Source organism: Barbus barbus (assembly GCF_936440315.1).
Source record: "Barbus barbus genome assembly, chromosome: 19".
NCBI classification, from domain to species: Eukaryota; Metazoa; Chordata; class Actinopteri; order Cypriniformes; family Cyprinidae; genus Barbus; species Barbus barbus.
The window spans coordinates 22400148-22426208 of NC_136747.1; the positions used below are offsets into that span (position 1 = coordinate 22400148).

Sequence of the window (26061 nt, forward strand, 5' to 3'; positions counted from 1 at the left end):
TCCTTGATATCAGGGACCGTCCAAATGTTACATGCAAACCTAAAAAACGAACAATCAAATAAAACAGCGAACCGTAACCCTATTTATCTAGTGTACATTTCCTTTAAGTAAAAAGTGTGTTCGTTTTTATGGCTCTTCATGAATGAACGTGTGATATTATATAGCCTAATTATTACTATTGTTCTTTATGAATAATTCTAAATATGATTATTCCATCCACCTTTTTTTTTATTTGCTTTGATATTTTCCATGTATATGGAAAATGAATTGGTCTTATTTGTGTCAAACTCGTTTCACTTGCACAACTAATTCTTAAAACAAAAGAACACGAATCATACTGTAATTATAGAACTGTACTCTATTCAATTTAGCTATGATGATCTGCAGCAATTTTCAGAATAATAACAATTTTATAAGAATTATAAAATGAACTGTATCCCTTTTTATATATAGAGTTAGGTATTGCAAGATGTTGAGTCATTATGAGCTGTGCATTATGAGAACTAAAATAATTGCGAAACATTTTGCAAGATATTTTGTGCAGATGCTAAATTGAGATATAAAGCCGTGATTAGGAAAAAATCATGACTACAGTTTCTTTTGACCTCCATAGTATTACAGTGATATGAAAGGGACAGCTGTTTCTATATGACAGCACCCAATGGTTTTGCGGCTACGCTCTGTGAGAGGAAAATATAGACGCTCCCTAAAGCCGAGTAAGCATCACGGTTTCCACACCCCGAGGGAGGACAGGAGATGGACAGGAGGGGGACACCGGCTTTCGACGTCAAAAGCTACGGGTTATACGGAGTGTCAACACCGTGAATATAGGCTACAGCATTAAAGTGCGTCTTCTTCACAGCCTCTGCATTAAAACGTGAGTGAAATCGACATTTTACGTGCATTTACACTTGTATTGATTCATGCATGCATTCTAGTCAACAGGAGATATTTGAGAGGACACAGACAGAGACAAAAACCAAGACGATTCAAGGGTGACAGATGCACGGATTTAGTTAAAAGTACATTGATTGGCGTGCGAGCCACCCGCTTTCCATCAGCTCTCTTCATCTGTGCACGTACAATATCAGACCATGTTCTACAACCAGACAGAAAGACAGCAAATAAACAAACATCCCCTTGGGATTAACAAAAGATAGAGAGAGGGAAGGAAACGAGAGCGATTTTCGCCTTTGCACAAACACCAGAGAGCTCGTCAAATTTGAATGAACTTCTTTTAGTCTCTTTTGATTTAAAGGCGTGAAGTTGCATGGATAATTGCACGTTTTTGTTCTCTATCATGTATGTGCGAATGTGCAGTTGGTGTCGTGACAAAGAGCCACATACGCCTGAGCCGCCAGTGTGGATTAAACAAAGAAGCTATGGGGTTATCCGTCAATATTTATATGCATTTCATTTTATTGCATTCACTTTTAATATGCTCTCTTGCCAGAGCTCGTAACACAAGTTTCTTTGTTCTACTATAGTATTTTAATCTCTTAAAATTAGAGATTGACTGAACACATTATGTTTTCGGTGATACTTTATGGTATCTTAAATTATTAATATTTAAATGCATTCATTCAAACAGATCTTTAGTGTATATTCAAATAGCTTAAAATGTTCATTTTTTAATATATATAGCTACTGCAAATCTGCAAAGCATTGTATGATGTTGAGATGTCAAACAGCAAGCCAGCACTTTATTATGATCCTTATTATCCTCCATAATATTATACATTTAATTCAGCTCAAACTCAAACGTACGACTCTATTCAAACTTTGTTTGCTAGATATTTTTTAATATAGGGCTAGGCTATTATCTGTCAACGTTATATTTTAAAGAAATGTATATGATCTTCCATTGTGTGAGAATGTTCATCAAAATTGACCTTCTTGAAAAAAGATATTGTGATTCTGGCAAGCTGATTGGCGATTGGACGTCTTTCTTGGGTTTATTTGCATATTGAATTGCGATTGGTCTATCTTTCCTACATCTAATTGCGGAACAGAAAACGCCTCATTTTGATTCTCAGTAGCAAACGGGGTTCAGAAAGTCAAAGAAAAGAGGTTGAGGGCCTAAAAATAAAATGCTTCACATTTAAGAACAAATGTAGTAGGTTTTAGCTGATTTTAAAACGCTCACGAACAGAAATCGTTATTGTATTTTACATGAACACAATTTAAATACAGTCCTTATTTGTCACTTTCTTCGTTATACATTTTACAGATAAATAACAAAAGCATTTTTTTTATTTTTTATCTAATAGGTCTTCCAGATAGTTGATAATGTTTGGCCTACTGTGTTATAAAACGGCACCACATGTCCTTTTACAAACATAAATCTTGTTAATGGAAGTTAGTATAAAGTGTTAGCGATGATTTTAAGTGTCTTGGTTTTAGCATTATCGGTTTTTTTTATTCATAGCTGTCACGGTTCAAACCTTTCCACCGGGACTCGTGTTTAACATTGCAACTCTTCCTCCGCCGCTGAGCCGCTCTCCAGTGCTGAAACCCCGGGCGCAGCTGTCGCTCCGTCCCCTTAGGAAGCTGTCCTAATGAAGGAGGCCGACGCCATCAAGCTCTTCATTGGCCAGATCCCGCGGAATCTGGAGGAGAAGGACCTGAAGCCCATCTTTGAGCAGTTTGGGAAGATCTATGAGCTTACGGTGATCAAGGACAAGTACACGGGAATGCACAAAGGTAATTAAACGAGATTGACGCGGCTCTATTGAACGGGCAGTCTCAAGGGGAGATGGGAGACTAATGGTGCTAGATGAGCTTCCTTTTCATATCTTAAGAGAAATGTCTGTGTTAGTAGATCTAGTGAGGTCTTCTTCTTTGACAGTGGGATGTAATACTGTGTTTTAATGTGTAGAAACTTTAACCTTTAGTTTGTAATAGCATCCTATTTCACTTCGAGTTGGGTTCCAAAAGTCTAGCTTCCCGAGATAAACAAATCTATTCATAGAAAATGCATCTGTGGTGCGAAAACAAATTGTTCAACGTTTTCCCATTTCTTAGTCACAGTTGTCATATCTTTTTATGTCCGCAAAACACTGCTTGTTATTCATGGTCTGTCTAGGTCTGGTACATTTTTATTTTTACATCCCACATTGTATTCTTGCTCTTTCTTCAGGATGTGCGTTCTTGACATACTGTGCGAGGGAGTCAGCCTTGAAGGCCCAGAATGCACTGCACGAGCAGAAGACATTGCCGGGGGTGAGTTGTCGCTGTTAATAATGTGAACGGGCTGTATGAAAAATAGATTTAAGTCAGACAAACACTTCCATTTGCTTATATACAGCAGACTACATATAGGATGAATATTTTATCATAAAGCTCTTCTAACAAGGCTGAGGAACGTGAAGTCATTTCTAAAAGTGGAAACAACACATTATATGGTTCAGGAGACAGGATCTGTGAAAATCTGTGTTGACTGAACAGACTTTAATTAGGTATGTAGGAGGGCACAATCCTTGAAGGCATCCGCGATCGTGTCGCTCTCAGAAGTCGTTGATTAGCTGTTAGGCCATCTGCCGTGCCAGTGCCGTGACGGGCAACCTGTAAATTCAGAAACCTCCAATCTTTTCAATGCTTTTTTATGTTTTCATGCGTAAATTACCTACTTTTTCAGATTTGCCAGATGTATGGGATCATTATAGTGGCGTTGCGAGTCGAATGTACGTGACGTCAACGTATAAAACTGGAGGATGAGATCATATGGTCTGTTTTGTGATTTACAGGCAGGAACTAGAGGCATAGTCCTCCCAAAAATGACAATTTTGCCTTCATTTATGCCATTCCAAACCTCTATGACTTTCTGTCTTCTGCTGAACAGAAGAATGAAGATATTTTGAAGAATGTTGGTAACCAAACTATTTTGGTTCCCATTAACTTCCATTGTATTTTTTGTCCATACAATGGGAACATTCTTCAGAATATCTTCTTTTTTGTTCCACAGATTAAAAAAAAGTCGTGCCTGTTTGGAATGACATTAGGGTGAGTAAAGATGACCGTATTTTCATTATTTGGTGGAATATCCCTTTAATACAACTATACGCTCAGTGCTCGCGTGATGATGTTTTTTTTTTCTTCTGTTGATTAGACTTGGAGCAAGAAAACCCAGAGGGAATCTTTTGCTTCCCCTCAAATTCTATTTAAGCAAGTTTAATTTGCGCTGGAGGAAGCTGCGTGTCGTAAAAGATGAGACACGATGTGGACTGACTGAGTGGCCAAACAGAAGCTTCTGGTGCTTCTGAACAGACTCTGAGCCAACTGTGGTCCCACCAGACGTAGGCTAATGAAGGGATATATGGCTTTATTGCTCCGTATGTCACATCACGTAACACGGAAAGCTGGTTGAGTAGTGTTAGAAGCGACAAAATTAAATCAAAGTGTGAGCAAAGTAAACCTCGTTCTGCCTTGGTTTTAGGGAATCAATGTTTGTGAGCATCTGTTTAGATTGTTTTTCCTTATGGCGAGCAACGTTATGCGCATGTGTGCTCGTGAGTAACTCCAGAACAAATCCCATTATTAGCATGACAGGAGTCTGACCTTTGCCGACCTCTCCAGGCGCAGATCAGCGGGTTCCCCTGGCTTTAAATCCTCTCTCCTCCTTCTCTATCCCTCCATCCTTCTATTAGTCTGCCCCCTCACCTAAGCTTGGTAAGACGGTGTTCAAACCTCCCCCATGAGGTACGACGGAACTACATTATTAAGAACAACAGCCCCCCTCTCCTAGAGAGAAATCTCTCTTCCTCTTTTTCGGTCTCTCTCTTTCTTTCTTTCTTTTTTCACACACACGCAGACAGCCCAGCTGTGTGGCATTATTACCAGCTCATGGCACCTGCTATTCAGAGCAGGCCCCGCCCCCAGCCTGTCAATCATAGCGAATCGCTCCAGCAACGCTGCGTGATGTGTGTTTAGAGTGCGTGTGCGGGTGAGATAGGAATTGTAACCAAGATGAGGGGAGAAAGACAGATAAGATAAGACAGAAATTGGCTTGGAACCCTTATTTCTCACCTTTTCGTTTTTTCTCTCAGGCTTTGTTCACACTACTCTGTTCAGATTTGTTGTTCAAATTTTTCAGTATGTGCATTGTCATTTTGCGAGTGACGAAAACATAACCTGTTCAAATATGCTAAGAAAAAGGAGAGTTCACCCATCATTTACACACTCTCATGTCATTCCAAACCTGTATGACTTTCTTTCTTATGCAAAACACAAAAGATATTTTCAAAACTGTCTCAAGGTTTTTTGAAAGTTAATGAGAACCAATGCTGTTTTGGATTCCATTGACTTTCATTAGTGTAATTTTATTTATTGTAGTATTTATTATAACATTATAACATTTTTATTTAGAATTTTTACTTTTGTTTTTGTTACGTGCCTGTCATTTTTTTATTTCAAATGTTTGTATTAAGCTGTAATTTGTTAGTTTTTTTTATTTCGTTCGTTACCAAGGCAACCTTTCTTCGAATTAATTTTATTTTTGAATTTTATTTACTTTTTTAATTTACTTTATAAACTTTTTTAAAATTTGATTTATTTAAATTAACAAAACTGATCTGTAATAGCTTTATTTTAGTTGTAGTTTTGGTTAACTTTACAACACTCTTTTATTGCATTGACAGAAATGCTTAAAACATTCTTCAGAACGTCTTTTGTGTTCTACAGATGAAATAAGATTCATGTTTGGGTTTTGTAAAAGTCATATTTCGTGTCTACTGTCTAATATTCTAATTTTGCTAAGGTTGAAACTGAATAAAAGATCAACTGAGAGCAGTGAATTGAATGGAGAGGTAAAGGAAGACAAGGGAGGAGGGGTTGAACAGATGGCATGGCCGGAGTGGCACCTGGCCTTATGTTTAATTTCAGGTGAGAGGTACGCAGTGATTGTAGACAGAGGAGGAGAATGGTTTTCTGGTTTTCAATCCCATGCTCTCTTCCTCCTCCCCCTCTTATCTTTCCCCATCTCTCCTATCTCTCGCTCTCTGCCTATCGTTGCCATCCCAACGTGTTTGCTTAACTCTGTTTATCACATGGCCCCACTTGCACAGACACAAAGCGCCGGGTGTCATCCAAGACACTTCAGTCGCGCATGCATTCGTTTGCGCTTTCAGCATTCACATACACACCCTCGACCTCTCGTTTCCTCTATTGGCCACATCTCAAATCGTATTCCCTTTGGCCTTCTCTCAAACAGTAGCTAATGCACTACAGGGCTAAAATACTGGATGAATGTGAAACACAGTTGTTGTGTTAGTGATTTATGGTAAAATGTGACTCAGCTGGATCCTATCTAACTTCAGTTAAGATAAATATCAGCTTTCACATTGAGTTTTTTGTGGTTTAAGTTGTTTTATTTGCGGTTTCAGAACACTCCTGCCTCAGCCATAAAAATCGTGACAAGAAAGCAAGACGTAGTAGATCAGCAGGACAGACCAGATAGCTTCTGTTTGCACTATTAATGTTGTTTTTACTATTATAATTTTGATTCAAAGCATCAAATTACACCTGATCTCTATCGAACTAGCGCTCCCATTGGTTATTGATAGCAAAATGGCATTTAAACATCTATCTATGATGTGTGTGCGCACACATTTGGGCATTTTCGTGTTTGGGACGAGTTGTGCGTCTGAACGCGTGTTTAAAAGAGCGGCTGTTGTGCCTTTGTTGTGGGGGAGGGGAGGGCAGGTGTTATCAGAGAGGGGGATGGAGTGTGTGAGAGTGAATGTCTGGATGTTTGTTTGTAGTTTAGTACAATGTGCTCATTCTGATTTCGGTCGTAGTATGTGTAGTGCACCCGGAAAGTCAAATAAGATAAGATTGGTGGTTGTATACCTTAAAATGTCGGTGCACTACATTTCACATTTAACTAATGTGTTCCTATGAAATTGTACATGTACGAAATGTATTTCGATAAAAATCCAAGTAGATTATGTGTGTGAGAGCCCATGCAAACTCATATTAGTACTTTTTACACAAATAAAAGACAAGCGATCGTATCAGACTAACACGAACGACGTGTCAAATGCAAAATTGTGTGCGCTCGCATGTGTCCTTTCCAGAGCTGCGAAATTAAGTATATTTGACTTGGTGTCAGTGCCTATACTCACATCCAGACAGGATGAGTCCATTGTTCGGATGAATTGAAGGGTTACAGGGTTCGAGAGCGCGAAAGAGGGAGAGAGGTGAAAGTAGGTCTAATTAAAGAGAAATTGGACGGATATGTGAAAAGGGGGGAAAGATGGGGGAAGGGGGGAAATGAAAGAAAATTTGACATAATGAGCCGCGGGTGGCGGTGGGGGGAGGGCCACTCTTGAAAGGGGAGGGCGGCGGACGTCCACGAGCTTAAAGACAGACATCTGCTAGCATGAGTGTGTGTGTGTGCACGCATGTGTGTGGCCTTTGATGATTACACACTCCGTGAGAGCAGAACTTAATCTGACGGACATCTATCCACTGTGCACAGCAGATTTTTTCACACCATTGAGACACAAAATAAACTAGCTAATGGCCATTTTCTACTTTTGGCTGCAAATATTAGCTGCCCTTTTCAACTCGTTTACGTTTGTGGTAGTATTCAGATGCTCAGACATTCGTTATAATAAAGTCACGAACAACAGATCCTCTTGGGTCCATCCTACTTCCTCTCTTGATTTGGTTGGTTTTGTTGTCTGCAACAAATCATGCAATCTTAAGAGCTTGTTTGCAGGCAGTAATCTGTCTTCTTTTTGAATGTGTCCTAGATCAATATTGTTGCTCAGGAAAACCCATAAAGGCACTAAATGATGAATATGGCATCTGCAGATTTCCTTATGAGTAATAAGGCCATATCGAATTTTCAATTTGAAGTGCCCATGATGATTTTTTAAAACATAAATAATATTCTATACCTGTTTTTACCAGGCAAGTTGTGTTTCAAATGAAGAACATTCACTCTTTAAGAATATTGTGTGTTAAATTCATATTGACAATTACCACATAATGAATGGCTGACCCTTAGATTTCCATTTAAAAGTGCACAACTGTCTACTATAACTTTTTTTTGTTCATTTGGTAACACTTTAGTATAGGGACCAATTCTCACTATTAACTAGTTGCTTATTAGCTTGCCTATTATTAACATATTGATTGTTTATTATTAATTATAAATAACATTCTGCTTGACCATATTCTACATCCATCTAGAATTCTACACTCTATAATCCTACCCAATACCTAAACTTAACATCAACCTTACTAACTATTAAGCAAATAAGGAGTTTATTAAGGCAAAAGTCGTAGTTAATCATTTGTTAATAGCAAGAATTGTACCTTAAAATAAAGCGTGACTGTTCATTTTTACAAACAAGTATGCATTATTTACTTTATGAAAAGAGTGTTGAAATCCATTGCTTTCCTCATCCACTTGGTATTTGGTTCCCATAGACAAAAATAAAATAGCACCCCCATCTCAAACAATAGGACAGCATTACCAGTGTTGATGGCGTGTTCGGGGTGTTCGTTATCAGCGTTATTGCAAGCATCGCTCATATGAGGTCTGTTTGCTTGGCAAAAGCGAGTTTGTTTGAATGTGCTACATTCAGAATTTGATATGCATATTGAGTTAGTAAGCCCAACCAATGTATATCTCAGTTTCTCAAGTGGTGCCATTGTCCCCCCCCCCATCCATCTTTCCCTATTTAAGCAGGCGTCGATGCTGACAGTTTAAAGTCTGTGTTACCATTGCTTGAGGTCTAGTGATTGACACATTTGAAACACTCTATAATTGATTAGAGTATATTGATTATCTCAAGAATGATTTCAGGAGCTTTAATCGTCCAGCCAAGATGGTGTTTCATTGTTTTAGGGTAATTGGTGTGACATTTCAAGAAGTATTACATGCTATTTAAAGGACTTTTTCTGATTCTTATAAGATTGTCAAACATGCAGTTTCGATAACCTCATAATAATTATTAATAATGGAATATTTGTATTCAGCGTTTTTGCACCTAAAATGTACATTATACATTAATTTAAGCTATGCTAAATCTGGAATTTAAGAAAGTAATTTTTCCATGTTACTTTTCAGCTATTCTTTAAACTGAGTGTTCATATTAAATGTAAAATGTTGTGTTTGAGTATAAGAAATGTAAGTATCGATAGAAGTATGTTCTCTTTGACATGTTGAATGTGAATGAAACTACACATTTCTGTTGTAACTGTTATAAAAATGGAGATGGATAGAACGGCTGAAAGAATAAGCCAGAAAAAAGGAGATTGGAAAGAAAGCGAGTGGAATATATTGGGGGGTGGGGTGGCGTGCAGGTTGATTACGGTCGCAGGTCCTGTTGCCAGGAGACGGCTGGGACAAGGGATGCTGGGTTGCTAGGGAACCAGCTCAATGCGATGGCCAGCATTGCATGATGGGTACAGAGGCAAGATTGACAATAGTCTTTGTGTAGATGCACACCTAATTTAACATCTGCTACACACACACTGACAAATCGCAAGAGAGATCCTCTTGAGCTTGAGTGCAAATCACACACGCAGTCATTCTTTCCATGCACAGAGAAACTTAGGGGATATGAACAAACAGCATGCCTTGCAGGCATATATAGTGTGTGCGTGAATGAGTGAACGTGAATTGTGATCTGATTTTTAAGGTCTTATGAGTCACCAGTTTTCTGAATTTTGTGTGAATGGAAAAGGCAGATTTGGGTGTGTCTTCACAGTTTGTTTTAGGAATGTAAGCATAGGTATTTTACAGGTCACACATGGTGATTTATTTCTATATATTCTATATATGCAGTACATGGAGGGTGGCGGCAGAGTAAATGTCAGTTGATTGAATAATCTATGGATTTAATATCCCATAATCCCACTGAAATCCCTGGCCTCAGATCAAGGCGGAGATTAAGTGCGTGTGCTCATCATGTCAATGGAGTGTTTTTGCTGGCAGACGAACACAGTGACGGTTATGACCTGCGCTTCTAATGGCATGTATGGAGAGATATTACATTAATATTTTCTATTTTTGTAAGCGTACAATTGCATTTTCCGGCTGCAACACAGATTGAAGGATTACGTTTATTTGTGTACTGATGTGTTTTACATTTTTCCATATACAAAAAAGAGCGCACATTTGTTGAGTCTCAGTTTCTTGGTGTTTTTAAAATCAGTTGTTCTACATTATTTAAGGATTTACTGTATTAAAATGCACTTAGTTTTAATGTCACTGGTGCTACTGCAATTTAAAAACACCAGCTGGACATTTACGGAAAGCATGAGATGTTCATCCTTAGGTTCAAAGGTAGGGCCCAATGATTTCCGTGATGCTCAAAATGCAGATGGAATCGCGGATTTTACTACATAACACGGAATGTCACGGAATTTGCCAAATTATGGACGGATACATCAATAGTAGGTCAGAACACTTAAATCAAAATGTGACATGGAGTAGTATCTGTAAATATTAAACTGTAAAAATACTATTTAAATATGAATTTGCATGTTCTGCACATCTCTGTGTGAATGAATGGCGCAAACATGAAACAAAAAAGGAATATTTACCAAAACATACATTTATCAAAATGTATTTAGCAGAGAAATGTAAATACACAACACAGTATTTCTGGGCAAAAAAAGAGAGGGAGGAAATTAAATCTTAATTTGAGGGGAAAAATATAACATTTCGTATGGCCTTATAATTTAACTTTTAATAAATTGCTGTTAAATTCTGTACATTTCATGATTTCAATTAATTAGATATGCTTTTTTTTTATTTTTATTTTTTATTTTTTATTATGTAACCATTAAAACAGATTCTAGAAAAATTACAATGGAACAAAATGGCATCCAGAAAAATTTAAACGGAATTTGGAAAAAAAATAAAACAGATTTCATAGGGTCATGTGCAGTTTATACATTTAATTTGACCTTTTTGCTGCTGTTTATGCTCATACATTTTTTTTTTTCTTGAAAATCTATGAAAAATACTAGACTTTTTGTGAAGGGTGGTTTTGAATGGTTAAATTATTAAAAAAATAAAAAAATAGTTTTATATAACAATGATTCAGTAAAGACATTTACATAGTTACAAAGTGTTTATTTCAAATAAATGCTGTTCTATTGAACATTGATAATAATAATAAATGTTTCTTAATCACCAAGATGTAATAATGCTGAAAATTCAGCTTTGCCATCACATAAATGAGATTTTAATATATATTCAAATAGAAAACAGTTTTTAGAAATTGTAATAATATTTCACAAATATTATTCCTCCTGAGAACCACAAAAAAGCTTTGTGAATTTAGTATTTTTTTCATGTCATTACATTGTTTAGAGCATAAGAAAAAATGGAAAATAACAAAAATTGACTAATTTTATTCATATGATATGCTATGTCATCTTAGAGGACACCAGGACTAAGTTTTCTAAAAACAAAATGCCATGAATAGACATGAAAAGGCAAAAACAATGGGATTTTTCAATCACCAATAAATTTTTAGGTTTCAGATATAACAAAATTATTTGATGTACCATTTGATGTCCATAAACTGGTTTTCCCATTAAACGCAATGCTATCTATACACTGTATCTAATTTGCATATTAATGTGCTGTTGGGACAGCATGTTGAAAAAAGTGGTGTAATAATGGGAGTAGTAATTGGCCAGAATGAGCCCTTTAATTATTAGTGTGGTTATGAGGAGTCTCTGGGTTCGGTTGTCTGTTTGATTTTCATGTTTATGGAAGCCAACAGGTTTCTTTCGCCTAGATGATGGAGAGTCTTCACTGTCTCTGTTGCTTTGGCAACCACAGCAGTTACACCCGCTACTTTTGTCTCTCTCTTTCCGTTCTCATAAATTCATTCTCAAAGACTCACTTTTCATCCATTTCGATCCTTCCGTCGCCCTCTGTCTCACTTGTTCTTTTTTTCCCCCCATCACTACCTTCCCCTCCCCTCGTCGTCCAGGGCAACCTTGTTTACCTGCTGGGTAGCTCGTCTCGCCGTTGTCATGGTGACACAGGGTTGGTTGCCGTGCCGACCTGAAGTGGCAGTGCCACGACTCTCTCTCTTTCTTGTCTCTTCCCGTCTCTCTCGTCCCTTTGTACCTTTTTCTCCTCACCCTTTTCTTTTTGTTCTCTGCCGCTGTCTCTGTTTTTCCTTTCTGTAATCCTTGAAGCTCCGTGACTCATCACAGTGCAAGAAAAGATATGAATAAAGCTCCTCATGTGAAGCCTGTACCGCCCAGTGTATCAGAACAGAAGTGATGCTTTCCAGTATTTTTTTGGTTTGATGTTCCATCTTCCTGTTGATGCATGCATGTTAAATGAGTGTGCGAGCTGTTTCTTTGTCTTAACCTTGATGTGAGTTGGCTCCTTTCCGAAAATGAAACTAAAATGGCACAGTCATTAACCTAATCCATTTTGCTGACCATTTCAAAGTGCTCATGCAGTCAACAGTTGGCCAGCAACCTGCTGTGCGCTGTACACTCTCGAAAATAAAGGTTAATGTCATAGAAGAACCTTTGCATGTTCAACAGTAGGGCTTTACTTTTCCTCTTTTGATGGATATATATTAGGGGTGTAACGGTACACAGACATGACGGTTCGGTACGCACCTTGGTTTTGACGTTTTCAGTACGGATAAAAAAAAAAGAAGCTTTTTTTAATTAAACCGTGGTTTACTGAACAGATTGCTCTTTCTTTAAATAAATTCAATTATATTTAAAAATATAAATCTACCTCAGTTTCTGCTCTAAACTATAGGGAGCCCTTTTACATTACTATAAGGTTACAATTAACAGCAGAGCCCAAAATTAAATTCAATTATATGTTTTTAAATATAATAATCAACACTCAACTTAAAAACAACGGTAGCCTATGCAAACATGTAAATTGCACATAATGCAGTTTTTAAATTAACTTCTAAATACAGTTTCTGTTTATTGTTAAAATATATTTTACACAGTCATAACTTGTTCCATAACAGATTTATTTAAACATCCATTAAATAATTAAGACATCACTAACAGATTAAGTAATATATAATGAGTATGTAGTCTAATATTTCGTGTAATGCTATTCTCTAGACTTCATTTCTCTAGCGATGACATGGCCTGAGGTAAATTAAATGCTACGTGACGTTTTGTTTACAAGCTGTCTTATTGACTTCTTTCCACGGTTAAAACACTGATTTAACGATTATGTGTGATGTTCATTCATGTTTATTTCCTGTTAAAGCTAGTAGTAAAGATCACTCGTGCTTCATGCTGCCATTCGAACTGAGGCGTTCATACAGCGATCTCTCACGCCATGTCGGAGAGCATCAAAACAACATTTATTGCTTGAATTTCTTCTTAATTTGAAAGATTAGACTTTGTTTCTTATCAATGTATAAAGCTGGAAATTTCCAATGAAGTTCCACTCATGCAGTGGTTAAAAAATGCTGATTTGTTGACAAATGCTGACCGAACCGAAAGACCCACACCGAAAATATTTGGTGCGAATATGTGTACCGTTATATATACATTGATCTGAACTATTTAACGGAAAGGTTCATCAAAAAATGAAAATTGTCATCATTTGCTCACTGTCACAGTCAAAATATCCATGCACTGGAAGTGAATGTTACTTGTATGCTCAATTCTAAGACTTCTGAAGACATTCAAGAGCTATTTGCTGTATTATTATATTTTTTCACTCTAATACAAATCTTATTTTTGATCTTATGCACTAGCATTCAAAAGTTTGGGGTTGGTTTTTGAAAACCGCTTATGCTCACCAAGGCTGTATATATTTAATGAAACATACAGTAAAAACAGTAATATTGTGGAATAATTTTACAATTTAAAATAAACATTTTGTATTTTAATACATTATAAAATGTAATTTATTCCTATGACAGCAAAGCAGGATTTTTAAACATTTTATATTATACATGTTGAAAAATGTTTTGTGGAAATTGTGAACAGTTTATTTCAGCATTCTTTGATGAAAAAATTATTTGATGTAGATTTTTTTTTTTCATTGAAAAACAGCAAAATGTATCATTATAAATGCCTTTACTGTGACTTTTCATTAATGTAATGCATCCTTCCAGAATAGAGGCATTAAAAAAAAAAAAAAAAGTCTTACGGACAAACTTTTGATGAGTAGTGTATATTCCAATATGGCAGATTAATGACATCAATGCCATTGTTTCCATTGACCCATATTTGAATCTAGGTGAACTCAGTCATATTTAACAAGATTTTCAACAAATAATGGTTTGAATTTTGGGGGTCCAAGAAAAGAGTTGACTGAAAGTGACGGAAGAACCATTAAACCACCTTGTGTATGAACTAAATTGGGAGAGGCTGCCCTCAATACAATGCTAAAATGCCCTCAAAAGTTATTTTTCCCCCTGTATGCCGGTGATTTCTGAAGATAAACAAAGCAATTTGGGCAAATCAGATTTAAGCGCTGCAAGACAAGGTCTTACAGCTGAGATCAGATTAGTAATCACCAGAGGGAGTTACACTAGGAAAGCAAAAGAACTGATCCAGAATAGACGTATAGTGGGTGTTGGAGATCTTTACAGTGCTTTACATTACTGCAGCGATCAATGAGACCTGCTTCATTAGTCATCCTGATAAATGTCCTTCTGTTTGTGTCCGTGAGTCGTGTAATATACTTTTGGTGTGCTGTGAAATAGTGAAAGTCATTTATGTATGGTTTATACGGCTGTGTGTGTGTGTGTGAGAGAGATTACGAGCGAGTGCCTGATCAATACGGACCCCAGATGAGCGATTGCCGCTGGTCGGATAAAACCAAGCGATCTGAATTGGGCCGAAATGTCACCTACTGCATAATTAACGCCTTTGTTGATTTGAGCAATTTAGCTCACAGCTTCTCTCCTTGCATCTCATCTGCTCCTTTACTAATTGTATTTATTTAAATTAGAGCTGGAGTGATTTAACAATTCCATGTAGAATTGTGAAATCATTTCAATTACAATACTAATACTATCTACTGTTCATGCTAATTCATATTTTCTTTTCATTTCATGGTAAAGAAAAAAAGATTTAGTCCTAACAATCATTTAATGCTTGTTTTTAGAGAATAATATGGACGTAATAGTCTGTCACATTTCTTTTACAGTTTAGCATTGAAGCAGTTGTGATCATAATTGATGAAACTGATATATGTGTAATTTTATATATGTATATACATACACTCTCTTATGCTCACCAAGGCATTTAATAACTTTCTCGCTTAATTTTTTAAATCAGTATTCATAACAAATATATGTACACATATATTCAATATGCATTATAGAAAAACTAATTAAATTTTTTTATGCAATTTTGCTCAGATAAATTTATCTTATTTTAAAGATGTTTTGATATTGACTAAAAACAAGACAAAGATGTTAATGAAGAATTGTGTATCCTAATATAATACTGTCAAATGGCTTTTCCCCCACCTAACCTTGCTTATATTTGTTTATATATTCTCATTTTCCTTGACCCCCCCCCTTCTTTCCACCCTCTTTCCATTCTCGTTTCCTCTCTCTCTCCCTCTCCCTCTTTCTATTTTTATGTTTCTTTTCCCTCTCATATCACCATCCCTCTTCACTTTCCCTCGGTGCCCCTTTCTCTCTTCTGTTTCACAAACCCAGAATCTCTCACATTTTAATCTGCGTGCGTCTGTAATCCAGATTAGCCAGCGAGCGTGCTTAATCCCATCACTTCCCCAATCCCGCGTGGGTGTGTGCTTTTCCTGGTGCCCGAGAGAGAAGAGCAGGATTAGGTTTGATGGAGAGAGAAAGAGCATAAAACTGATTCTTGATGAGAGATAAAAGTGGGCGAGAGAGAGATGGCGCTTAGGTCTCAAATAGAGGCAAACAAGTACGAGGGCTACATGGAGAGAGCAGAGCTAAAGGGACGGAAATACAACAGAAGCAGAGCTAGTGTGGGGATTTTTCTTTTAACTCTGGAATATTGAGGCAGATGGGCAGGTCATGAGATCTACATCATGCACATACATTCATGATGTTCTGCAATAAATGCACACACAAACACGAGGAAATGAAAGAGCTGGATTATAAAGTGCAGTTGATCATGTGATCATGTGCTCTGTTTCAGATGAACCGCCCCATTCAAGTCAAGCCAGCGGACAGTGAGGGCAGAGGAGGTATCGCACTCACACACACACACTTCATAATTTGTATTACAAATACCAAAATGTATTAATAATTCAAGAATTCAACATTTTAAACCCATTATATGGGGGTGGAATGAGAAAAGACTGAATTAATCATCTCTTATTGGAACAGCAACACAATCCAAAATACAATCCAAATGGCTCTTTCATCTTTATTCTGCATTGATATCATAGACTGTAAAAAAAAAAAAGATTGATACACACAAGAGCTAGTGCCATTGTGTTGCTCAGGAAGTGATGGTCCTCTAGGGCCCTCTAGTGGCCATTCATGTCATTGCACCATGAAGCTTACACTAACATGGAGTGACAAATATTGTCTGTGACGATTTGATGGTTATTACCACTTAAGAATGATATATCATCTCACACAGCCATTTCTCTAAAATTTGTATACTTATCATGATCTATTTTTCTGTGTGTAGACAGGAAGCTGTTTGTGGGGATGTTGGGGAAACAGCTGTCAGACACTGATGTCAGAAAATTGTTTGAACCATTCGGAAGTATAGAGGAGTGCACGGTACTCAGAGGGCCTGACGGAGCCAGCAAAGGTGCGCAAACCACATTCAAATATGTGCACTGCGTGTTTCCCCTGCAAGGAATAGTTAATAATAATAATAATATTTTTTTTTTATTAATGATTTTGCTGTATAAATTAATTGATATTTAATAATTCATCATTACTAATATTTAGATTTTTTTTTTATATTTAATATTTGTTTATACCCTAATATAATATTAAACACTATCATGTTACTTTTTCCCCCACTTGGTTATATATTCTCATTCTATATAATAATTATTTAATAATAGTAATTGATATTTTACTATTGTTTAAATAAAAATAAAAATAATAAAACATATTTGCTATTATGTATTTATTTATTAGCATTTCTTGTTTGGAAGAGATGGTTTAAGTGGATCTTCTGCCTTGTGTTCAATTACACTCCCTTACAATTTTTTATTATTCTTTTAGTGAATCCTATTTTTCACAGATATTTTTGTTAAAACATTTTTTTGTTATTTTTTATATAATTTAATTATAATTATAATTAAATAATTATTCTTTCTTTGCTTTTCTTCTTTGAAACAGTTGGAGTGGAATTTCTGTCTGTGTTAAATTACATTCTCTTACAAAAATCAATTTTCACAGACTCACACTCAGAGCACTGATTGCAAATTAACCACATATTATAGATTGGATAAATGCTTGGAAATAAATTGTTTTAGCAAGGCTTTCCACTCGTCTTTGACTTGAAGGCTCTTTCAGTAAGATTGCAGGTCGTAAAGCACATCTGTAGTAATACAACACTAGTAGGGTTGCAGCAGTGTGTTCACTCATGCACGCGTATGTTGGCTAATGAATGATAGTCCGTTCGGCGTAGGCTGTGATGGATATGTGTGTGTTCTGGGTAATTACGTGTGAGTGTGAATGGAACAGATGCACCTGCTGTTGTAATTCATTAACTGTTTTAATTTTACCCTTCCATATATACAGAGACGTAGATCTTGGGAAATAATGTGGGCATTTGTACCAACCTCAGCTTGTTGTATTTGATTTAATTTGTTTAATTGCATATTTAAATACTCCAACTTGACAATGCATTGTTTTAGACTATTAAATGTCAGCCTAATGCGTTTGCCACATCGCTCCGGCTTTGGCTAATAATGTCTTGTGTGTTGCAGGTTGTGCATTTGTAAAATACCAGAGTAATGCAGAAGCGCAGGCGGCCATTAGCGCTCTACACGGCAGCCGCACTCTCCCGGTTAGTGTTCTGTTCACGGTCACATTCAGGATTCCTCCCACAATCACACCTACAAGCATAACACAACACACTAGCACATTGTTTAGATATTCATACTTACTCACTAGAGTCTTTGTGCTTTGTTTTAACATCACCCACTGCATATTTTACCTCTGGAGACTTCTCAGTTTCTTTTTATTTGATGTTTGAGAAGGAGGATTTTCTTTATCCCCTCAGGGTGCATCTTCTAGTCTGGTGGTGAAGTTTGCAGACACAGAGAAGGAGAGAGGAATCAGGCGTATGCAGCAGGTGGCCTCCCAGCTGGGTGTCATTAGTCCCATGAGCTTACACCTGGGCGCCTACAACGCCTACACTCAGGCAGTGAGCACTAACACCACACAAGAATATACCACTGTTCAAAAGTTTGGAGTCAGAAATTAATGCTTGTAAAGACTTGTACATTATTACAAAAGATTTCTAGGTTCATTTCAATATAAAAGAATCCTGGAAAAGAAAATCACATTTTCCACAAAAATATTAAGCTGCACAACTGTCTTCAACATTGATAATAAAAATGTTTCTTGATCAGCAAATCAGCATATTAGAATGAGACATTTTAAAAATCCTATTGCATGAACTGAATGAGATTACAGATTAACATTAAATAATTAAACTGCTAGTGATTTTTATAATCATACCAGCATATTTATGTCCATTGAAGAAGCAAATATTCCTCATTTTCAATCATTTTGAACAGTGTCTGTCTTTCTAATAGGTTGACTTTTATACGTTATATGTGGCTCAGGGGTCCAAATAATTTATGGGCCACTATATGCACCAGGATTTAGTTCACAGAAATACATTGGGATGAAATTGAATTGGGATTATAGCAATAACTGGAAGTTGCATTAGGTTTGGTACCAGAAATGCTTCCATAATTACTTTCCGTTCTGCACACAGGAAGTTCTTCTTGAAATGGCATTGACCTAATAACCCCTGTACAACCACTGCACAGGACTTGAATTTAGTCAGAGCTTTATGTGTCAGAGTCCTGTTGTGTGTAGCTTTGGATTCACTTCTTGTTTTTGTCCCATCCAGCTTGTCCAACAGCAGGCCTTGGTGGCCCAGTCTGCATATCTGTCTCCCGTAGCGACGGTTGCTGCAGTGCAGATGCAGCAGTTGGCTGCTCTCAATCCAAGCATCATAGCCACACCCATTGCCTCAATCACACCCTCCTCAGGTAAATGTCAGTCTGCTACAAAAGCAGTTTATATAAAGTATTCCCATTCCAGGAGTTGTTGGATTTATTTGAGTATGTGTAATTGTCGTTCTGCTGTAGGTACGAGCACTCCTCCAGCCATTGCTGGCACACCTGTGCCTGCTCTGCCTCCACCAATCGCAGTCAACAGTTACCCTCAAGTCCCTGCACCACCCAATGGCCACTCTGTCTCTGAAACTCTCTATACCAATGGTGTCCATCCATATCAGGGTGAGGATAGCTCCCCCAGTCTTTTTTATTATACTATATTGCAGAGCTGCATGAGAAATCATCATGATTTCTGCTTCTCTCGATTTATTAAGCATAATCGTGGTTAAAGTCCACTCTGAATTGTTTGTAAACACATTATTAATGTTAGAAATGCAGTGCTGAAACATGTTACGTGGCTAAAATCATTAGTGTCAGTGGTTTGCCCGCTCAATCGCAACTTACTGTCATTACCGTTAGTTACTACAGCCAACAATTTGCTAGCTAGCTATGCCTTCATTACTTAAATGCATATTACCTGGTGGCGATTATATACAAAACAGCTCAGTCGCCTTTTTTAAATTAAGCTGCTAGAGTAAGCATCCATTCAGGTTGTAGCGGTATTTGATGTTTGAGAGCAGGGTTGTTGGGTTTTCGCAAACAAAAGCCGCCCAATTGCTATTCAAAACTAGCCCAATTGCATTTCGAGGGGGGTTCTCCGGTAAAAAATTGCATTCCGGGGGGTAAAATACAAGTTTTTGGTGGGTTTCCCCTGGTACAATTTGCATTCCAGGGGCTAAATATCACGTTATTGTGGTCGCTTCAACCCGCGAACATGAAAACAACCCGCGGCAGCGGTGTTAAAGTAGCCCTATTTAGCAACTTGGCAACACTGGTCACAAGAGATGTCAGCTTTCTCACGATTGTTTGAGAGCCAAGAATACTGCTTGTTTTATCAAGATTTGGATACCTTATCTTATTTACTTACTTATTTTTATCATTCAAATTTGGCTGTGGTTAAAAACGCTTTCTTTCAGTGGTGTGACAAACTCGTTTAATATTGCTTTACACAGATTTTAAATAAAACTATTACTCATAGTACTCAATATTGTATTGTAATTACAATTGTATTTTTTATAATTGTATTACCAATTGTCTCATTCATCACTGTTTTTTTCTGTTTGTTTTCAATATTTATCTATACTTCAGCTCAGAGTCCTGCATTGGATCCTCTCCAGCAGGCGTATGCTGGCATGCAACACTACACGGGTGAGGCTTCTGAACTGAAGAATATGTTTTCCAAAAAAGAGAGTACTTTTTCCAGATTGTTTTCACTAAACAAATACAAAGATTTGATGGGATTCTCAATACTGTCAGTAGTTGTTTTCACTGCTGAGGTTTAATTAAAGACTAATTGAAGCTGGTCACTAGCTGAGTTGATTTAGGCTATTTTTACAGCAGTTTGTCTTCCTCAAGGTTTGATCTGCTCAAAATAACAAAAACAGACTGTGGAATGGCACTTAAATAGATTACTTTATCCTGATCACATGTTTAACTTCATTACTCCACCCACAGCTACATATCCTGCTGCTTATGGATTGGTCGGTCAACCATTTCCACATCAGCACACTTTGGTTGCCCAGCAGCCACAGCAGCCTCAGCAGCTGCAACAACGAGAAGGTAATGATGTCATTTCCTGTCCAACTGGCTACTATAACCACTGACATCCTGTTTTGATTATTCCCTAGACTATTATCAAACACATTTCTCAATTATTGTTCTCTGAATCCCATGCTGTGCCACAGAAATATTCAAAGCACCATGTTTTATTAAGGAATCAACATGGTTACTTCCTTTTTATGATAAAAGAGTTCGACTGAAACATGTGTAAAGGTGTGGTCTGATGTATTTCATTTCCTCCTTCGCTCTTGCCAATCGTCTCTTCTCATGCTCTCTCCAGGCCCAGAAGGCTGCAATATCTTTATTTATCATCTGCCTCAGGAGTTCACTGACTCTGAGATGCTGCAGATGTTTCTGCCCTTCGGTAACGTCATCTCAGCCAAAGTGTTCGTTGACCGCGCCACCAACCAGAGCAAATGCTTTGGTGAGTGATTCCCAAAAACAATTTAGATGTAGTATGTGGAGTGATTTAACAGACCAAATAAAATAAATAAATAAATATATAATGAAATTCTACAGTACATAATGGAATGTTGCTATAAATGAGGTCAAATGTAGGCATAAAAAAGGTGATATATAAAAAATGTAAGCATAATGAAAAGTACAAATAAATTGGGTGTGAAATGTATTCATGTAACCTGAAAACCCATGTAAAATACAACATGATATATGCCTTAAAATGAAAAGTATGAAATATGCTTTGAAATGAAAATTGTCACTTTCTCATATCATTTAAAAATGTATTTCACGCCGTATTTTTTTTTTTCAATCATTCCATGACTTATTTAATTATGTATTTATTTTGTTAGTCTGTCATATCTCTCCATAGCTATAAGCAGAAGTCTACCGTTAAAACTGTGTTGAAATGACAATGGAATCATCAGTGACTCATTCACCAAAGCACTTCCTCCTAAGCATTTACATATTCTGTTTCTTTCTTTTTTCTGGTCGTGTCCTTCATGCCGCAGGTTTCGTAAGCTTTGACAACCCGGCCAGCGCTCAGGCTGCCATCCAGGCCATGAACGGCTTTCAGATCGGCATGAAGAGGCTTAAAGTTCAGCTGAAGAGGCCTAAAGATGCCAACCGCCCATACTGAGCCGAACAGGTGAGGAATCTAGTGCCTTTTCATTAAACCTCTCAGTATTATGCTTTGTGAGCAGTTCTAAACTAACCAGTCTAGCCTGTCTTGACTTATTAAAATTGTTACCACAGACCTAATGATGTATAAATAAATACTGTAACCTAAAGTGTAACTCTTCAGCATTAGATCTTAAAAACGTAGCCGAAAAGAAAAAAAAAACACTCATTAATTTTTACTTTCATTTATTGTTTTTGTGCTGTGTCATTGTTCAGCAACAAAAAAAAAACTATCAAACAAACAAACACAACCTCATCCACACCAAGGCTGTCCCGTCCAATCATAACTCGTGCGGAGACCACGTCGCTATGGCTACGGTGGCCTAGCATCCAATAAAGCTCCCCCTTCCTCCCACAGCGTTGGTTTGTAAGTTGATTGGCCTGTGTCGGTTGCTGTGGAGATATTCCTGCCTGTGATGGTTGCCATTAGCAGTTTTGTTTTTTGGCCCTTTGTCATGTATCCTCCATGCTGAGAGTGCATGGCGGGTTAACGTGGTGACTATGGACTGTGTTTGGTGCGTTGTGACTCTCTCTCTTTTTGTTTTATAAATACTGATCAATAACTGACACTAATCTGTGATTTACTCCTAACGTAACTCCGGTAGCTAATGGAGTTACTCAAACTCAATTGATCCTATTGAACTCTAATCAACCAGCTCAATGTGCTGCTTTTGGGTGGATTTTGTTTTTGATCAGTCTCCTCTGTGTTTTGTTTGGTCATGACTCTATTTCTTATACAAAATACTCCCATATGTAGTCTGGTGGTGTTATAGTTACTGTGAATGTGGGGTGGGGGGTCTCAGTGTGGTTGTATTTGATTCAGAGAGCATTTGTGCTAGTGGATATGCTGTTTCGTGCCAACGAGTGAGCTTGTGTACGTGCTTGCGTGAATGATGCGAACGATCCGTGCGTTTGAGCGTGAGAGCGAGCGAGAGGTAGAGAACTTCATTCATTATATCTCTCAAACCTCTCACGCTGAGGTTTGAGGTGACACTTTGTGGTTGTTATGGTGAAATGAGTGACGCATTGTGCCGACCAAAGAACAGCATTCCTCTGTAGGAATTCTGGGTTATGGTAGAAAACCTATACTTGCTCATTTATATTCAGTCATTTGTCTGAGCAATCAAAAAAGACGCAGTTAAGTCTCCAGCTGAACACAATACAGCCCAGAATTCCTATGGTGCATGTTGGAAATTTGTTTGCCTGCCAGAAATGTTTCCCCACTCTAAACGATCACTAACACAGAAACACACACTTGCATAAAAACCCCATTCACTGATTCACAATGTAGGTTGCATGGAAGTATAGAATGGTAAGCATTAGGCTACGTCCACATTAATACGGATTTAATATGTTTCAAACGCTCTCCGTCCACACTAGCATTTTTAAGCGTTTTCCAAATGTTGCTCACCTGAAAATCCCTTGCTGTGATCACGTAAAACACTTACTAAGTACAGACATAATAAACTTATTCTAGCACTATCGTTTTAGTAATAAATAGCGGCTTTCGCAGCGGAGGAACCTTTTCATAGGTCCTAGAACTATTGGCGGAATTCCTGCTTTTTGCCGTGTTCGCACCGCAGAAACTAGAAAAGTATTTGGTTCCAGGAACTCTGTTTTGGGGGAACTCTGTCCTACTTCCGAGTAGGGTCTAAAACCGTTCTATAGAAACTACCTATTACTGTCTGGTGCATCCACGGCACATTCAAAATTTAACGCATGGCCAACAAAACCCCTGTCATCTTCCCTTGCTGCAGGGCAGCAATTGCAAGTACATATTCAGTCATCTTTGCAGGCATTAATATTTAGCAATATTATTAAAGTGAATAGAAGGCACATCAATTCTGGTACAACCCTAGATATATATGTGTCACATAACTAAACATACCTCCATTATCACAATCCACACTACAACGTTTTCAAATTTATATACTTGGGAGAGCGTCTTCAAACAGCTGTTTTTGCTGGACCAAAATGGTTATTTGTGATATTTTCAGATGCAAGAAAATTCATATTATTAGTGTGGACGAAAAAAGATCACATTTATCCAGATCAATGTGGACGTAGTCTTAGATAACATTCCCAAATGCACAATAGTGTTAACTCTGTGAAATAAGGAGGAGTGTTTTTTTGTGTTTTTATGACTTGCTCTTAACTGCTGTTTTTGTTTTCTTTCTTCTCACAGGGAAGAAAGGAGAAGACTATCGGAGTCAATTACAAGTCACTTTTCCTCCACTGCAAATTACGGGACCAACAACTTTCACAAAACTACAGTGTAAAACCTACTGAGATTATTTAAACAAAAATATACATTTAATAATAACAAAGACAGACTTATCGCACAAAGTGCAGGTTAAAGAGAATGATTTGCTACCTTAACAGTATGCGATATTAGGACCAATCAGCAAAGCAACACTACTCGCTCTTCTGCTTCACACGCTGTTGTGCCGTGTGCTTGTGGGTCGTGACCTTTCTGCCCTCGGCCCACACATCTACACACACATACAAATGGGACCAATGCAAATATGTCAGTACTACACTAGTTTCGCTTCTGGGTTCAAAGGAACTATGAACTATTAAAAGTCTTTCTGCAGCAATCTAAAATATGTATATAGAAATTTGAGGGGACCATGTGTAGACGTATCGAAACGGTTGGGAGGGTGGGACTGGGTCAATGTGATCAGAGCAAAGAATCATGGGAGGTATATGGTAGATAGAGAAAGAATGTCCTTTTGGGAGTTTTGAAGGATTTGCTCTTGGTCTCTAATCGGAGTCCAGTTATACATAGTTCTTCATCTTTAATACTTAAGGAAACAAATGACCTGAGGTATAGGATACTGGCCCTATATTGCAAACCTCCCTAAAATGACTGAATATAGTTTATCACAGAGAGGCTGTAGTTAGAGTTTTTTATTTTTAGGTTTGTTAGTTTTTCTTTCTTTTTTAAAATTGTGGATGATTCGAGAAGATTCATGAAAGTTACAAACATTTAAAAATGTATTTCATTGTATATATCATGCTTTTAAAATGAAGGTCAAGATTTAAACATTTGGGATATTATTATTATTGTTATTATTATTATTTAGGGAAAGTTATTTCTATCTTTTTTTGCAATTAATTTATCAGTTTCTTGATGGAGGGCCTTTTTTAAATTATTTATGAAGATAGAGGATCATTGGCACGTTCTGATGAATCCATGTATTTTTAGACATTTTATTTACAGATTTACCATTGATGAACAATCATTATTATTATTCTATTTATTTTCTTCAACTGTTGTTTCACAACCTGTCAATTACAAAAAAAAAATTTGAATAAAATTTTAAACAATATTTTTGTGTCTGTGAGATTATAGGAATGAATTTGTGTGTATTTTTTATATTTTCAGATGCATAAAAATTCAGATTAAGTATGATAAACGGTTACTGCGGTCAGGCCAGACTTCACTTTGAAAAACACGGTCATTCTAGCCGCCACGTTATTTTGTGTTGCGCGCATATACTATGCGTTGCGGTAATAGCGTGTAAAAACTCAGATCAAAGTTTCTCTGTCAATAATGAATAATTAATGAACGAATAAATAAATACATTTTACATAATACAAATGTTTAAAAAAACGGTCTGATAAAATGAAAATGACATCAAATGTTGAGTAATATTAAATGTAGAATTTCCAAATAATATGAAAATAACTGAGAAATAACAAAATAAAATTCATCAACTTGCATATAACCATATTTATCTGTAAATTCACAAAAAGAAAACTCCCTGTTTCGACAAAGTTTCACCTTTGATTAACAGTACACCACTCCAGAATGTAATTTGCACAATGTCAGGACTGTCTGATTTTCTATTACAAAATAAACGCCCCCCAAAAACTCATATGACCAGTTTTGTCTTTGATTTTAGGTAGCTATAAAAAGGAAACTCCCTGTTTCCACAGAACAATTTCAATTCAGATTGACAGTCCAGTGTCCCAGGGTGTCACTCAACCAGTTTCAAGACAATCTGATGTTGCATTACATAATAAAAGTCCGCTTACTAGCTTGTACTTGG

The 26061-nt window shown here is 37.0% G+C and overlaps 1 protein-coding gene across 2 annotated transcripts; it reads left to right on the plus strand.

The window, feature by feature from the left end:
- The first annotated feature begins 747 nt into the window (after positions 1 to 747).
- On the plus strand, positions 748 to 25330 carry LOC306885285 (CUGBP Elav-like family member 3). Of its 2 annotated transcripts, XM_079441710.1 has the most exons (14): positions 748 to 877; positions 2429 to 2703; positions 3140 to 3222; positions 16123 to 16171; positions 16624 to 16749; positions 17885 to 17964; positions 18181 to 18324; positions 19042 to 19183; positions 19283 to 19432; positions 20399 to 20458; positions 20765 to 20869; positions 21150 to 21293; positions 21838 to 21974; positions 24192 to 25330. In XM_079441710.1, exons 2-13 carry the CDS (start codon positions 2559 to 2561, stop codon positions 21963 to 21965), a joined length of 1356 nt encoding a protein of 451 aa, XP_079297836.1. In that variant the 5' UTR covers positions 748 to 877; positions 2429 to 2558; the 3' UTR covers positions 21966 to 21974; positions 24192 to 25330. The 2 variants fall into 2 exon arrangements, with proteins under 2 accessions (XP_079297836.1, XP_079297837.1); XM_079441711.1 differs by lacking the exons at positions 748 to 877; positions 2429 to 2703; positions 3140 to 3222 and adding an exon at positions 5759 to 5880.
- Positions 25331 to 26061: the final 731 nt, after the last annotated feature.

What these genes read in the sequence shown, in the direction of transcription:
- LOC306885285 (XM_079441710.1), top strand. Translation starts at nt 2,559, where the DNA reads ATGAAGGAGGCCGACGCCATCAAGCTCTTCATTGGCCAGATCCCGCGG. An exon ending in ACAACGCCTACACTCAGGCA is followed by an intron (nt 18,325 to 19,041) that starts GTGAGCACTAAC and finishes TGTCCCATCCAG; the next exon opens with CTTGTCCAACAGCAGGCCTT. An exon ending in CAACCAGAGCAAATGCTTTG is followed by an intron (nt 21,294 to 21,837) that starts GTGAGTGATTCC and finishes TTCATGCCGCAG; the next exon opens with GTTTCGTAAGCTTTGACAAC.